The sequence below is a fragment of the Macaca mulatta genome, chromosome 14, assembly GCF_049350105.2.
Source record: "Macaca mulatta isolate MMU2019108-1 chromosome 14, T2T-MMU8v2.0, whole genome shotgun sequence".
Lineage (NCBI taxonomy): Eukaryota > Metazoa > Chordata > Mammalia > Primates > Cercopithecidae > Macaca > Macaca mulatta.
Genome location: NC_133419.1, coordinates 21539251 through 21554067, shown reverse-complemented (window position 1 = coordinate 21554067; position 14817 = coordinate 21539251). Strand labels below are relative to the sequence as shown.

The following is a 14817-nucleotide window of genomic DNA, read 5'->3' as shown; positions in this document are numbered from 1 at the left end:
GAGTCCCTGGCTGAGTGTTCGGTATATGGGGCAGACTAGTGGGACTTTGTTAACAGCAAGGACTTCCATGGCAAGAAGTCTAAGAGCCCCTAATTTAACTGAACTGGAATAACTAAAATTCTGGGACCATGGGCTGAGCTGGCTGATGTTACAGAGCTGTCCAAAGAGCTGTCCCATCTTTGACTTTGTTGTTATGGTGACACAGGACAAAGATACAAAGATACTCTCCCACTCCTGGGAGAACGAAGAAAATGCCCGGTGACAGTAGCTTCTTGTTCATTGGAGGGAGGTTACCACCCCATCTTGGCTGTTTCCACTAGCACTCCGCAGGACCAACAGGGATGATAGGCACCACCTTTTGGAAGGCAAAACCAAAGGAATCTCGCCTGGCCCTTGAAATGCTTTATGATAATAAAGTGTTTGGAAAGATAGTGTGACTCACCTACAGAGTTGAGAGCCCCATTAAAATGAATCTCTTCTAGGACAGGGAATTTGGGCCAGAGCAAAGCTCTTGCTTGTGGAAGAGAGGGTTTATCTAGGCATAAACAGTCATATTCAATTTCTTTCGCATCAGTATGTTCCTAACACTGAATAAAGTTTTTGCATCACTGATGAAAGGTTGGGATCCTAAGTCAAGACTTGACACAGCTTTGTTATCTGGCTTTCTCTGTCTATTGCTTCACCTCCCATGGCCAAAGTCTTCATTTATGGCTCATCGCTGCCCTGACTTGGCAACATCCTTGTGGTTATGCCTCTCCTACTCATTAACTATGTTAGTTGCCTATGTGCCAAGGTACTGTGCTAAGAATGTAAAAATGAAGGCTGACCTGGGCAGACACTGAACAAGTAACAATATTAAATGTCATTAAGGGGGAGGTATAGGTTGCAATGGGAACATCACAGGCAAACTGAACATGGTTTGAAGAAGTTGGACAGAGTGTTTGGTACTCTGAAGTACTGGTGCCATAAATTTATAAAAGAAGCAACGAGGTTTTTTTTGTTTGTGTGTGTGTAGTGGGTGTTACTTAGGGGGAAAAACTTGGAATTGTAGCATTTGGTAGAATGGGCATAGATGTAGATTTTTAGAAAAAAGGGTCTTGGTGTCTTGGGATATGAGGATTGTTTTAAAGAAGTAGCGGCAGGTGTTGGCCTCAAGCTTTCCTACCTCCTGGGATCTTGCTATCTGATTTACTGATTCTTTGAGGCTTTAAGGAGGTATTTTTTGGTCTTGTTCAGTATTTAACTTGTTTTCAGAAGTAAGGCTAATCCTAATCGTTGGAAGTATGTTGCAATAAGCCATAATCGTGCCACTGCACTTCAGTCTGAGTGACAGAGCAAGAGCCAGTCCCTCCAAAAAAAAAAAAAAAAGAAAAAAGGAAAATTTGCTAAGTATAGTCCCAGGAACTTGCTAGAAATGAGGATTCGCAGGTCTCACCCCAGACACACTGACTCAAAATTCAGGGGTGAGGTCTCACCATCTGTTTCCTACCATGCCCTCCAGGTGATTACTGAAGGACTTGGTAATGGATTTCAAAGTTTGAGAGCCATGTACCTAGCCCATAGTTACAGGTGATGGAAGCCTAAGGCAGCTGTCACAGTGAGTAGGTGGAAGGCATTTGCAGGAAGCCAAGTGAGGATAGAGAAACTGAGGAATCTAAAGGCTTTGAGTATCTGGTATGGCCAACCTGGAGAACAACAGGCAAAAAGCAGGGCTGATGTTCTTGAACAGGGCTTGGCAAACCTTTTCTGTAAAGGACCAGACAGTTAATATTTTAGGCTCCGTGGACCATATGGTCTCTGTCACGTGGTCTCTGTCATGACTATTAAACTCTGCCATTGTAATACGAAAGCAGCCATAATCAAGACATAAATAAATGAATGGGGCTGTGTTTCAATAAAACTATCTACAAAAATAAGTGGCAGGCCAGATTTGGCCCTCAAGCATTTAGTTTATTCTAGCAGAATGTTTTACTCAGTGGGTAGTGATGGTGATTGTTTTTGAGCAGTAGAAACCCTTTTTTCCTATTTAACCAAACAAAGCAGGAACTGCTCAGGTTGAAGAACAGGGTGGAGAATCCAGAACCTCCTTGTTCATATCCCCTGCTCTTCCTCAGAACACATTCTATTGAATGCCATTGAAGTAGAGCACTCAGTGTCTAGGCTGGGGGCCATGTACTCATTGCCCTAATGAGTAGGTAACTCTTCATGAACCAATCTCTTGGTCATATAACCAAGGTATGGAAGTAAGAAGAACCAGTTTGAGATCTGTTCTGTCTCCATCCGTTCCTGGAACTGAGGGTCCAGGAGATCCTCCTTTGTTCCAATGTCAATGGTCTCTTTCTCTGTAGGTGCCAGGCAGCCTGCAGAGGCCAGTAAAGATACCTGGAGTATGAGTCATTGGTCAGACACCCTTCCTGTGCCCTCCGGCCAGAGGAGAGACCAGGTCCCCAGAGACCACAGCATCTATCCCCAGCTGCTGGAGATAACACTGCACTTGCGGCAGGCCATGAGGGAGCACTTCGTGCAGCTGACGAGCAGACAGGGCCTGTCACTGGAGGAAAGGAAGCACACACAGGCCATCCGTGAGAAGGAAGCCCTTCTGAGTTGCTTAATATGCCGGATGATCAACCTCCTACAGTCTGAGGCTGCAAGTGACCTGGAGCTCCAAGTGCCTCTTCCTTCTGAGGACTCTAGGGGTGATGTCAGATATGGGGAGAGGGCCCAACTGTCTGGACAGCCTGATCCAGTTCCCCAACTGAGTGACTGTGAAGCTGCCTTTGTCAGTCGTGACCTATCCAACCGTGGGATTGACATCTCTGTCTTCTATCAGTCAAGCTTCCAGGACTACAATGCCTACCAAAAAGATAAATATCATAAGGACAAGAACACCTTGGTGAGAATTTGGGGTGGGGGGTGGGCAGCATCCTCACGGGCTCCAGTCACTTGGATTTACTGAGTCCTGGGCCAAGTGTTGTATGTGCTCTCATTCTTTTTTTTTTTTTTTTTTTTTTGAGACGGAGTCTCGCTCTGTCACCCAGGCTGGAGTGCAGTGGCCGGATCTCAGCTCACTGCAAGCTCCGCCTCCCGGGTTCACGCCATTCTCCTGCCTCAGCCTCCCGAGTAGCTGGGACTACAGGCGCCCGCCACCTCGCCCGGCTAGTTTTTTGTATTTTTTAGTAGAGACGGGGTTTCACCGTGTTAACCAGGATGGTCTCGATCTCCCGACCTCGTGATCCGCCCATCTCGGCCTCCCAAAGTGCTGGGATTACAGGCTTGAGCCACCGCGCCCGGCCTGTGCTCTCATTCTTTATAGCCTTATGAAATGGGCACTCTTGTCATCTTGAAGATAAGGGAGTAATTGCAGAAATAAAGTGACAATGCCCCAGAAAGTTGGAAAACTCCCTCCACCCCCAAATCCTTCCTTCTCCCTAAATCCCAGCTCTTAATTATTAGGAGTTGGCCCCTGTGGTCACAGGGGCAAATGAGCCTGCCATTATAGAACTTAGTATAGTGATGAATGGAGTCAGCAACTGGGGCACAGACATTAATAATCTTCCCAAGGCCGGGCGCGGTGGCTCAAGCCTGTAATCCTAGCACTTTGGGAGGCTGAGACAGGCAGATCGCGAGGTTAGGAGATCGAGACCATCCTGGCTAACACGGTGAAACCCCGTCTCTACTAAAAAAGATACAAAAAAACTAGCCGGGCAAGGTGGCGGGCGCCTGTAGTCCCAACTACTCGGGAGGCTGAGGCAGGAGAATGGTGTAAACCTGGGAGGTGGAGCTTGCAGTGAGCTGAGATCTGGCCACTGCACTCCAGCCTGGGCGACAGAGCGAGACTCTGTCTCAAAAAAAAAAAAAAACAAAAAAACAAAAAATCTTCCCAAGAGCACGAAAGGGATGCCCACTTCAGGTGGTCTGGGAAGATGTTTTAAAGGCTGAATCTGCCAGCCATGTGGTGATGGTCATGGCAATGACCCTCCAGGCAGGAGGAACAGCACAGGTAAAACCTTCAAGATGTGAAGGGCTAGGAGTGATTGGGAAAGGAGGTCCAGTGGCCAGAGTAGGGACCACTGGTGCTGTGGCAGGAGGTGTGAACAGAGGTGGATGGGAGATGTTAAGATGTTACCCTAAGGGACCGGGCGTGGTGGCTCACACCTGTAATCCCAGCACTTTGGGAGGCCAAGGTTGGTGGATTGCTCAAGTCCAGGAATTCGAGACGAGCCTGGGCAACATGGTGAAACCTCATCTCTACAAAAAATACAAAAACTAGCTAGGCGTGGTGGCATACACCTAGAGCCCCAACTATCTGGGAAGCTGAGGTGGGAGGATCACTTGACCCCGGTGGATGGAGGTTGCAGTGAGCTGAGATCATGCCACTGCACTCCAGCCTGGGTGACAGAGTGGACAGAGTAGGACCCTAGCTCAAAAAAAAAAAAAAAAAAAAAAAAAAAGGCATGTTACCCTAAGGGCGATGGGGAACTGATGAAAGGCTTCCAGCAAAGGGGGTCCTTAGCAGTAGCTCTCCAACCAGAGGGTGGAGGGCAACATTAGCTATACCTTCCCCTTCTGTTCTTTCTATTCTCCCGTAATAACTTCGAAGGTCCTAATGTGTAAGGAGAAGTAGCAGAGGTAGGTGCCAGGTGGGGCCTTGGGGATTAAGGGTCCAGGGTCAGGAGTCAGGTAGGTAGAGTTCTACCTATCACCCAAGGTCACATGGCTAGTAAGTTATTCAACTTTTCTAAACTTCACTCTTTAAATTGGAGTATATAGAACCTTCTTCTCAGGAATTGAGACAACTCACGTGAAACACTTGGTCTAGTGTCTGGCACATAATAAGAACTCAATGACTGGTCGATAGGACATAACTTATTTATGTGGCTCTAAGGGGGAAATTTGCAAGCTGTACTATTTTGGGTTCATAGAAAGCTTTCCTAACGTGTAAAGTTGTCAAATTTGGATTGAATTGCCTCGGGGGCAGTGAGATCTCCATTTGAGCTAATCTGAGATGAATATTTCTTAGCGTGTTTCAAGGGATCTATATAGGGTGGAGCAAGAGGACTGACCTGATCTTGGATTCCTTCCATCTCCAGGGCTTCATTAACCTTGGCACCAGTGAGAACAAGCTCTGCATGGATCTGATGACTGAAAGAGTAAGGATGTTCTGGGCTATGTTGGGACCTGCCCCCTCCCCCAGCGTGCTCCTCAGCTGTGGTGGATACAGGGGTGAGACATAGGAGCTTGGAAGAAGAGTGAAGAAATAGCTTCTAGAATAGCACATTTAACCTCCTGGCCTTGCTGACTGTCCAGAGGTATTCTCTGATTAGGTATATGGTGGGAAGGTTGCTATGGGAACCTCTGGGTCAAATACTTCCCAGTGAGGTATCTACTTGTGTAATTTATGACAAGATGGTAGCCTCCATTCATAAAGGAGCACTCAGTATGTATACCCATACCCTTTCTAGGCGGTCATGTATGTGGAGGGCAAACACTCTTGTATGAACTGGGAGTAGGATGAGGCCTCTTGGACTTTCCTGGCCTACCTGTTTTCATGTTCTATTTGTCAACAGTTGCAAGAAAGGGACATGAACTGCATTGAGGACGCCTTGCTGCAGTACCCTGATTGGAGAGGGCAGCCGTTGTAAGTGACTTTCAGATTTAGGGTCTCTTGGTCCCACAGGCAGCTGTCCTTATCCAGAAGGAGGATTCAAGGCACCAAATTCCTGGTTGGTTACCTCCCTGTCTCTTTGGGTGATAACGTCTAGAAAATGCCTAGAGCAAAACGTCATCAGGAGGCAGCCTGGTATAGTAGGAAGGGTTATTCCTGGTATAGTAGGAATAATTCAAAAGGCCCGAGTTCTTGTGCCAACTCTGACTTATTGTCTGTGTGACTTGGGGAGTTGATGGTCTCAGTCAGTAGCCCTGTGATATGAGGTTGGACTGGGTAGCAAAGGTCCCTATTAGGCTGGACAATGGCCATCCAGACCATGAGTGAGGAAAGGGGCTCAGGAACCACAAGGTCTCTCTGGGTCTGTTTACAGCCTGCGGGAAGAAGTGGCCCGGTTCCTGACCTACTACTGCAGGGCACCTACCCAACTTGATCCAGAAAACGTGAGTCAGTTTCCCAGCCTTGCTGCCACCCTGGTGGAGGGCTATATTCTTGGAGGATGCTCTGCCCTTTCTAGGGGGTACAAGGAGAACCAGTGGAGACTCTCAGGGGCCAGGGCAGTGTGAAGGCCAATGTGTCCCAGCTGAGGAGGTTCCCTGTGCCTGTTCCGCCCAGGAGGATGGAGAAAGCATGGCTACCCCTTCTCACATAGGTATTGGTTTTGACTTCTGCCTCTCATGTGTCGTCTTCAGGTGGTGGTTCTAAATGGCTGCTGCTCTGTCTTCTCTGCCCTGGCCATGGTTCTGTGTGATCCAGGCGGTAAGTCAGTGGGCTCTGCTTTCCCTCTCAATGAAATACTAGCAACATGGGTAGGAACACACAGGCACTGGACTTTGAGGAAGAAGAGCATCCTGACTCAAGGCCTTTTCCCCACAGTGGTGGGCCTTTTCCCACACTGACTAGGTTATCTTCCTATTTCTGCGGGAGCAAGGGGTTTGGATTCTCCATTTAATGGAAGAGAGACATGATGGACCTCAAGGAGGTATGCCCCAGGAATGACGATGGGGGCCTACCTACTATGTTCATGGCTGGGCTTTTGGGCTCAGCTGCAATACAGAGAGCCATGGCAACGGGCTCAGACAATATAGATTTCTTATCTCTTCAGAAAAAGGTTAATTAGTCCTGGACCAAACAAGGTTGAGTGGACTGTTCTCAACCTCCCCTGTAACAATGCTTAAGCAAGAGGCTCCAATGTTAAAGAGCTCTGGATGCATCAAAAGAAGTGGTTAAGATAGTCCCTTTCATGCAAAGGAGCTTCTCTTAACTCATCAGTAAGGCCAAATGGATGGGAAGAAAAGAAAGTGAGATCCCCAGGTCCAAACAAGGAGCCCTCCTTGCACATGGACCTTGACCTCTGATATTTGGCCTGGATCAGTTGAGACTTTCCTAATAACCATTGTTCCATCTGCTAGTGAGCCTTGCTTAACTTGTGCCCTGGATTCTGAGTTATTCAATGATATTCTTCCCTCTTCTTCTCTAATATACCTGCAAAGAAGAAACTAGAGTTTTGTTTCCCCCAGTGATGTCTATAATAATGGATAACTTTCATAGCACCTGAACCTAAGAACATTAATCCCCAGGTAGAAAGGATCGTGAAACTGACTTTTTTTTTTTTTTTTTTTTTTTGGTCAACAGCTTTGCTAGTTTGGGGAGCCTGGCAACAGGCTCTGATTGGGAGACTTTGAAATGATGGCTCTGTCTCTCTGTTTCCAGAGGCCTTCCTGGTCCCTGCTCCCTTCTATGGTGGCTTTGCCTTTAGCTCCCGCCTGTATGCAAAGGTTGAGTTGATTCCTGTCTACCTGGAGAGTGAGGTCTGAATGGGGCCCCTTCCCTGCTCCATACATCTAGACAATGGACTGTTCTGGGGACACTTAAAGGGGTAGAGGGGCTTGCTTTCTACCCATCTAAGTGGTTGGGTAGGGGTGGAGAAGGCACGTGGACTGGCACTCTGGTATGAAGGCAGAGGATTATCTGGGGCTTATGGGAATGAGGAATCAAGGCTTAGACTTTAAGAGACACTTCTCACATAATGTTTCTCTTCCAGGTCACTGTTACAAACACCCAACCTTTCCAGCTCACTGTGGACAAGTTAGAGGAAGCCCTGCTTGAAGCTAGGTTTGAGGTAAAGAGGGAACCATATTTTTAGGATGGCCACTGCTGGTCCTGAAAGGGGTTTGAGTATTGAAACTCTGGTGCTGCTTGTTCACCAAGACCTGGTGGGCTGTCCTTAGTTGGAAGAGACAGTGAATGATCCAGGGGTGTGTCCCTCTGGATCCCTGAGTCCTATGGGGATGTTATAGCAGCCCCAGACTTCCTTCCTGTTCCCCCTCTTTGGGCAGTAGAGTAGTTGCTGCTTCAAGACCCTACCTAGGCCTTTTAGGGTGCCTGACCTGTAAAAGATCCTTGGCTGAATTTAGGGTAGATGCAAAGGACTTGTATTCACTCAGTTATATTTGGGTTTTTCTTAGGGGAAAAAGGTCCGAGGCCTTGTGCTAATCAACCCTCAGAATCCTGTGGGTGACATCTACTCCCCAGACTCGCTAATGAAATACCTGGAATTTGCCAAGAGGTATGAGTTCCACCCCTTGAGACTAGGTAATTCCTTGAAAGTATTCCCGTCACTTATAGTCAAGTAGTCAAGAGCCAGATCTAGTGGCACATGCCTGTAATCCCAGCACTTTGGGACGCCGAGGCAGTGGATCACTTGAGGTCAGGAGTTTGAGAACAGCCTGGCCAACAGAGGGAAACCTTGTCTCCACTAAAAATACAAAATTAGCCAGGCATGGTGGTGGGCACCTACAAGCTACTTGGGAGGCTGAGACATGAGAATTGCTTGAGCCGGGGAGGAGGAGGTTGCAGTGAGCCGAGATCGTGCTCTAGCCTAGGCAACAGAGTGAGACTTTGTCTCAAAAAGTAATTTACCCTAAATATTCTCACTATACACCATACTTTGCAGAGTTATATAAAACTAACTGAAATTAAAATGAAGGAAAACGCAATCACATACTTACCACTTCAAATTTTTGCCATTTCCTTTCTAGCCTCAGCCTATGTATTGACATTTACATAACAGTCAAAATATAGTTTTGTTTTCTGAGAAATATGTCATTTAAAAATATATAATTTGTTACTTTTCTACTTAAGCTTAAGTACTTTCTCCCAGCATCCATTTCGGAAGCCACTTGGGCTGGAGTGCCGGGGAAGACACTCTCAGACCTTGTGGGATGAAGACGTGTTCCTACAGAGCTTCACGTTCCTTTCTAAGAGCAAGTTAACCTTAGTTTTCTCTGGAGTCCTGAAATAGTCCTATTACTTAAGGCAGATAACCTTCCATTTTCCATAAGAAACAGACTTAGTCAAACTTCATGACTAACCCAGACCAATGAATGGTGCAGCTTGGGGTCAGGAGGAAAAATGCTAGAGGGGGTAGGCAAAAATTGGATAGAATGGGTTCACCTCCCAGCTATAGCACCTGCTAATTGACTTTACAGCTAAGAGCCTTAGTTTCTTTTTTTCTTTTTCTTTTTTTGAGACAGTCACGCTCTGTCACCAATACACCCAGCTAATCTTTGTATTTTTAGTAGAGACAGGGTTTCACCATGTTGTCCAGGCTGGTCTTGAACTCCTGACCTCATGATCCACCCGCCTCGGCCTCCCAAAGTGCTGGGATTACAGGCATGAGCCACGGTGGCCAGCCCGCCTTAGTTTCTTCATCTGAAATGGAGATGACAGTAGTGACGATTGTTGGGAGAATGAACGAGGCACATAAGCAGTTAGGAGCTCCTGACTCTACCAGTTAAAAATTATCGGGGCTACCCAACCTCTTCCCATAGTCTCTGCTTGATGGTTGAATGGTTAGCTAAGGTTAGACAATATGTTCTCAACGTGTCTTTTGGTTCCTGTTCCTTCTCATTACCCCCAAGCTAGGTCCAAGGGTCCCTTCTGGTGTACCACCCCATCTACCTTACTATGCCCCTTGGAGGGTCAGATGGGCTGCTGGGGCAGTAGGAATGCATGATCTGTGCCCAGAGAACACTGTAAAAGACATGACTTAAGATTACAAAGATGCTTGTAAAAAGCATGCTAAGAAAAAAGGCTAGAGATAAGCTAGACCTTATTCTTCTTTCATCTAATCTACAGGTATAACCTACATGTGATCATAGATGAGATTTATATGCTGTCTGTGTTTGATGAATCCATCACATTCCACAGTGTTCTGAGCATGAAAAGGTGAGTTGGTCTCAGCTGGAGTTGGGAACGAGAACCACAAGCTTCTTGTTTTGCAGGGTGAGTTTATGTGACATGAACTTAACTCAGTTCCTAGCACATAGCCAGTTAACTGCTCACAGGGGCTGTGAATGCAATCAAAGCATCATCTTTCCCCCTAAATGTCTTCTAGTCTATATGCCATTTTGTATACAATAATTTGAGGTCAAGGTAGAAAGTCTACCGTCAAAGGTCAAAATAAAGTCTCATAAAATGCCAGGGTAGGAGCTTCTTGATAAGTAGAGCACAGGGAAAGAAAAAGGAGGCAGAACCTTCTGAAGGGTAGTATCTGGCCCTAGAGATGGGATTGCAGCATTCAAAGCAAGGGAATGAAATGCCTGGCACAAGGAACAGCTTCACCAAAGATGGAGCAGTAAGAAATATTCAGGCATGTTCTAGAAATGATGGTGACCCACATCTGAAGAGCCAACTGCCAGGAAGGTAGCTTTGGCCAAGCTGTAGGAGAGCCACATGTCAGGCTGAAGGCCCTAGACTTCATTCAGTGGGCACTTCGGTTCTGTTCCCTCTAGGTCTTCAGGGATACCTTGTGTTGACTTCCTGGCTTAACTGGGACAACTGTTTCTTGAACGTTGGGCCCTATAGGCCCTGCTGTCTAGGAAGAACCTCAAGTCCACTTTCCTCTCGTATACCCCAAATATTCATCAACTATTTCTCTATAACCTTAGTTATTTTTTCCATTTCTTCTTCAGTTTGCCTGATCGCAACAGGACCCATGTGATCTGGGGTACCAGTAAGGTGAGCCATTGCTTTCTCTCCTGGGCTAGCGAAGGAGGAGGAACCGGGAATAGAAGGCAGACAAAACACTTGTTCCTGTTCCTACTTTTCTTCCTTTAGGATTTTGGCATCTCTGGTTTCCGCTTTGGTGCTCTGTATACCCACAACAAGGAGGTGGTCTCTGCTGTGAGTGCCTTTGGCTACCTCCACAGTATTTCTGGCATTGCACAGCACAAGCTGTGTCAACTGCTCCAGAACACAGGTACTGAGCTCTAGCACAGGCCAGCATGTTGGCTGGATGTCATGGCAATGGGGAGTTCTTGGATTTGCTTGGGTCTCTGATGTGCCCTTAATATACTGAGACCCTATGTGCTGTCTCAGATTTAACTGTGGTAAGACATGAAGTTTGAAGGAGGGCAAGATAGGGCAGATAACACAGCAGGATATAGACAGAAGATGGAGGTGCTGTTTTAAAACACAGGACGAGGCCAGGTGTGGTGGCTCACGTGTGTAATCCCAGCACTTTGGGAGGCCAAGGTGGGCAGATCACTTGAGGTCGGGAGTTTGAGACCAGCCTGGCCAACAAGGTGAAACTCGGTCTCTACTAAAAATGCAAAATTAGCCAGGCGCGGTGGCGCACGCCTGTAATCCCAGCTACTTTGGGGGCTGAGGCAGGAGAATCTCTTGAATGCAGGAGGCAGAGGTCGCAGTGAGCTGAGATCGTGCTATTGCACTCCAGTCTCGGTAGAAAAAGTGAAACTCTGTCTCAGAAAACAAAAACAAAAACAAAAAACCACAGGATGAGCTTAATTTCTGGATGTCTGGTAGCTTGTGTTCTGCCTAGAGGTGGGATGGCTAATCCTACTTTAAGTTGTAAAGGTAGGAACTTCAGAAATTAATCTTTATGTGAATATAGATTTTCCGTCCCCAAAACTGTTTGCTTTAGACAAAGATTATAAAACCAGAAACAAAACAAACACCCTGACTCTTCTAATACAACATAATTTCATCTTCCAAGGTGGCCAAAGGAGAGCTGCCATTTGGGCAAGTTGGTGTGGCTAGGCCTGTGGCACCTGGATTCATCATCCCCTCACTTGGATCTCAAGTGAATGCTGGCCTCAGAAGGGACTTTCACCTTTAAAGCCATGGCCCAAGCTTAGAGACTCATTTTTTTTACTTCGCTGTAATAGAACAGATACAAAGCTGGAAGTTTTAATTCATAGCTGGGATATAATGAAACAAACGAATATCATTATATTTGCTGGTTTAGAAAACAATTTGCTTTCAGGTCTGGGACAGGAGAGAGGTAGACAGGAGCAATCCAACTGAATGCTTCCATAGATATCAAGACCTTTGATACTTGGCAGAAACCAGATCCCAGCCCCTTGAACACTGGTCCTCAATCTTGGATGGACATGGGAGTTTCCCAGGGAGCTTAAATACTGACATGTGTGTTCCATCTTCAAAGATCCTGATATAGCCTGAGCTATATCAGATATATAGTCTGAGCATCAGGGCTTCTAATAGTTCCCCAAGTGGTTCTGTTCTATGAATGCTGAGGGCGATTGGCCAACAGCATCCCCGGGCACACATATATTCCTTCAACTCCATTGTATGAGACTCAAATTCGGGTGGTAGGAGCTGTGAGTCCCTGCTGCTTGCCCAGTTAACAACAGCAGCATCAACCCCTATTAGGGGATTGACTCCTTGCCTCAGGGCTGTGAACTCAGAGAACTTTCCTACTAGACCTTTGAGAAGCCCAGTGTCTTTACCAGAGCCTTAGATAAGAGGTGGGTGTATTGGGTGTGGACACCATTAGCTCAAATATGCTAGAGTTAGTCTTAGAAATAGCTTGTGGGGTGCAGTGGTTAACACCTAAAATCCCAGGACTTTGGAAGGCCAAGGCAGATGGATCACTTGAGGCCAGGAGTTTGAGACCAGCCTGGCCAACATGGTGAAACGCCGTCTCTACTAAAAATACAAAAATTAGCTGGGTGTGGTGGCGTATGCCTGTAGTCCCAGTTACTTGGGAGGCTGAGACATGAGAATCGCTTGAGCCAAGGAGGTGGAGGTTGCAGTGTGCCGAGATTGTGCCATTGCACTCTAGCCTGGGTGACAGAGGGCGACTCTGGGGTTTTTTTTGTTTTTGTTTTTAAACAAACAAAACAAAACAACAAACTTGCATGAAGCCCAGGAAGGAAGCATTTGGGAAGGAACTCTCGGTAGCTTTCTGTAGTAGTATCTATGACAATGTTTTTCCTCTACCCATCCAGAATGGATTGACAAAGTGTACCTACCCACCAATTGCTACCGGCTCCGGGAAGCTCACAAGTACATCACTGCCAAGCTGAAGGCATTGGAGATCCCCTTTCACAACAGCAGCTCTGGCCTCTATGTCTGGATCAACTTGAAAAAGGTGTGTTCTGGGAATCAGGACAGGTGTTCTTGGGCAGACCTGCCCGCTGGGTCTTGGGCTCAGCTCTGTTCCTGTGCCCTCCCTAGTACCTGGATCCCTGTACATTTGAAGAAGAACGGCTCCTCTATTGCCGCTTCCTGGACAACAAGCTGTTGTTATCCCGTGGCAAAGCCTACATGTGTAAGGAGCCAGGCTGGTTCTGCCTCATCTTTGCAGATGAGCTCCCCCGGCTAAAATTGGGTGAGTGGAGCTGGCCTCCCAGTCCTTTAAAGATGCCCCATCAACTTAATATCTCAATCTTCTCCCCATCCTTAAACATCCTATAGATCTAGCCCTTTACTCACTGTTTCCATGTCTATCTTTAGTTAAGTGCTTTTGCAAACAAGAACTGATATGTACCGCAAGCACCTATCCATTCATTACCCATTTGGGGTATCTGTTCTGTGACTGCCATTGAGTGAGGCATTGGGACAACAAGCTAAAGAGTACTATTCTGAGGCCGGGCACAGTGTCTTATGCCTGTAATCCCAGCACTTTGGGAGGCCAAGGCAGGCAAATCACGAGGTCAGGAGTTCGAGACCAGCCTGGCCAGCATGGTGAAACCCCGTCTCTACTAAAAATACAAAAAATTAGCCAGGCATGGTGGTGTGCGCCTGTAGTCCCAGCTACTCGGGGGTGCTGAGGCAGGAGAATTGCTTGAACGTGGGAGGTAGAGGTTGCAGTAAGCTGAGATTGCACCACTGCACTCCAGCCTGGGCGACAGAGTGAGACTCCATTAAAAAAAAAAAACACAAACAAACAAACAAAAACAAAAAAAGTAGTACTCTGCCCTTGTGGGGCTGCCAGGCTAGTAAGTGAGATCGATAGGCAGGTGACCATGGAAGTCCCTGTATGCCATACTAGAGAGTTTAGATTCTCCTCTGAGGTTATAGAGAATAGGACATTCGTGTGAACATTTATTTATTACATTCCACTACATGCCAGATGCTGTTCTACCTGCTGGGAATATAGCAGTGAATCGTTCATTTTCATGAAGGGTTTTGTTGCAGAATTCTTTTGAGCTAGCACAGAAGATAGGCTGAGTGCAGAGACACTAGAGGCAAATAGAAATCCTAATGAGGCCAAGGCCATAAGCCCCAGAGTACAGGCTTTGATACGAGATATTGAGATGTCTCGCAGGCTGACATAAAAATGATATTCAAAAAGAAATCAGGGATGTAACATGTAGACTTGGAAACCCATCCCAAAGATGGGAGGGCTGAAGTTCAGGATCCCTGAATGAGAGGCTTTTATGGTTGACCATGACCTGGATCTGTCTGGGACCCACCTGCAAACCCACTAAATCACTATTGCTCTCTGTCCCCATTTGGACCCTCTAGCCATGCGTCGGTTCTGTGACGTGCTGGAGGAGCAGAAGGAGGCTTGGATAGTGAAGCAGTTGGAGGATGCAATGAGGGAGTAGGCCGTCTGCCTCCCAACCAGCAGTTCCAGCGCGTCACTTGCTCAGGGACCCACTAATGTCAGCCTCTGGTCCAGAAGTCCAGGGTGTCTTTTTGTCAGTGTTGTGATGGAGAAAATGGTGGGCTCCTCCAGGAAGATCTCATCTGACCCAGTCGTCACTCTCCTTAAGCTGAGTGTCTGCTGTCTTTGGAAGCTTTCCATCTTTTTAGTCTTTGCTATCCATTATATATGCAACATGTTTTTATTGGGGTTGGGGTAGAAAGACCTAGAGACA

The 14817-nt window shown here is 46.9% G+C and overlaps 1 protein-coding gene across 1 annotated transcript; it reads left to right on the top strand.

The window, feature by feature from the left end:
- The first annotated feature begins 623 nt into the window (after positions 1-623).
- ACCSL (1-aminocyclopropane-1-carboxylate synthase homolog (inactive) like) lies at positions 624-14544 on the top strand. The gene is made up of 14 exons (XM_001113751.5): positions 624-2893; positions 5091-5150; positions 5568-5638; positions 6039-6108; positions 6358-6424; positions 7379-7476; positions 7710-7787; positions 8134-8234; positions 9806-9895; positions 10642-10687; positions 10787-10928; positions 12940-13082; positions 13169-13322; positions 14462-14544. Exons 1-14 carry the CDS (start codon positions 2324-2326, stop codon positions 14542-14544), a joined length of 1773 nt encoding a protein of 590 aa, XP_001113751.2. The 5' UTR covers positions 624-2323.
- Positions 14545-14817: the final 273 nt, after the last annotated feature.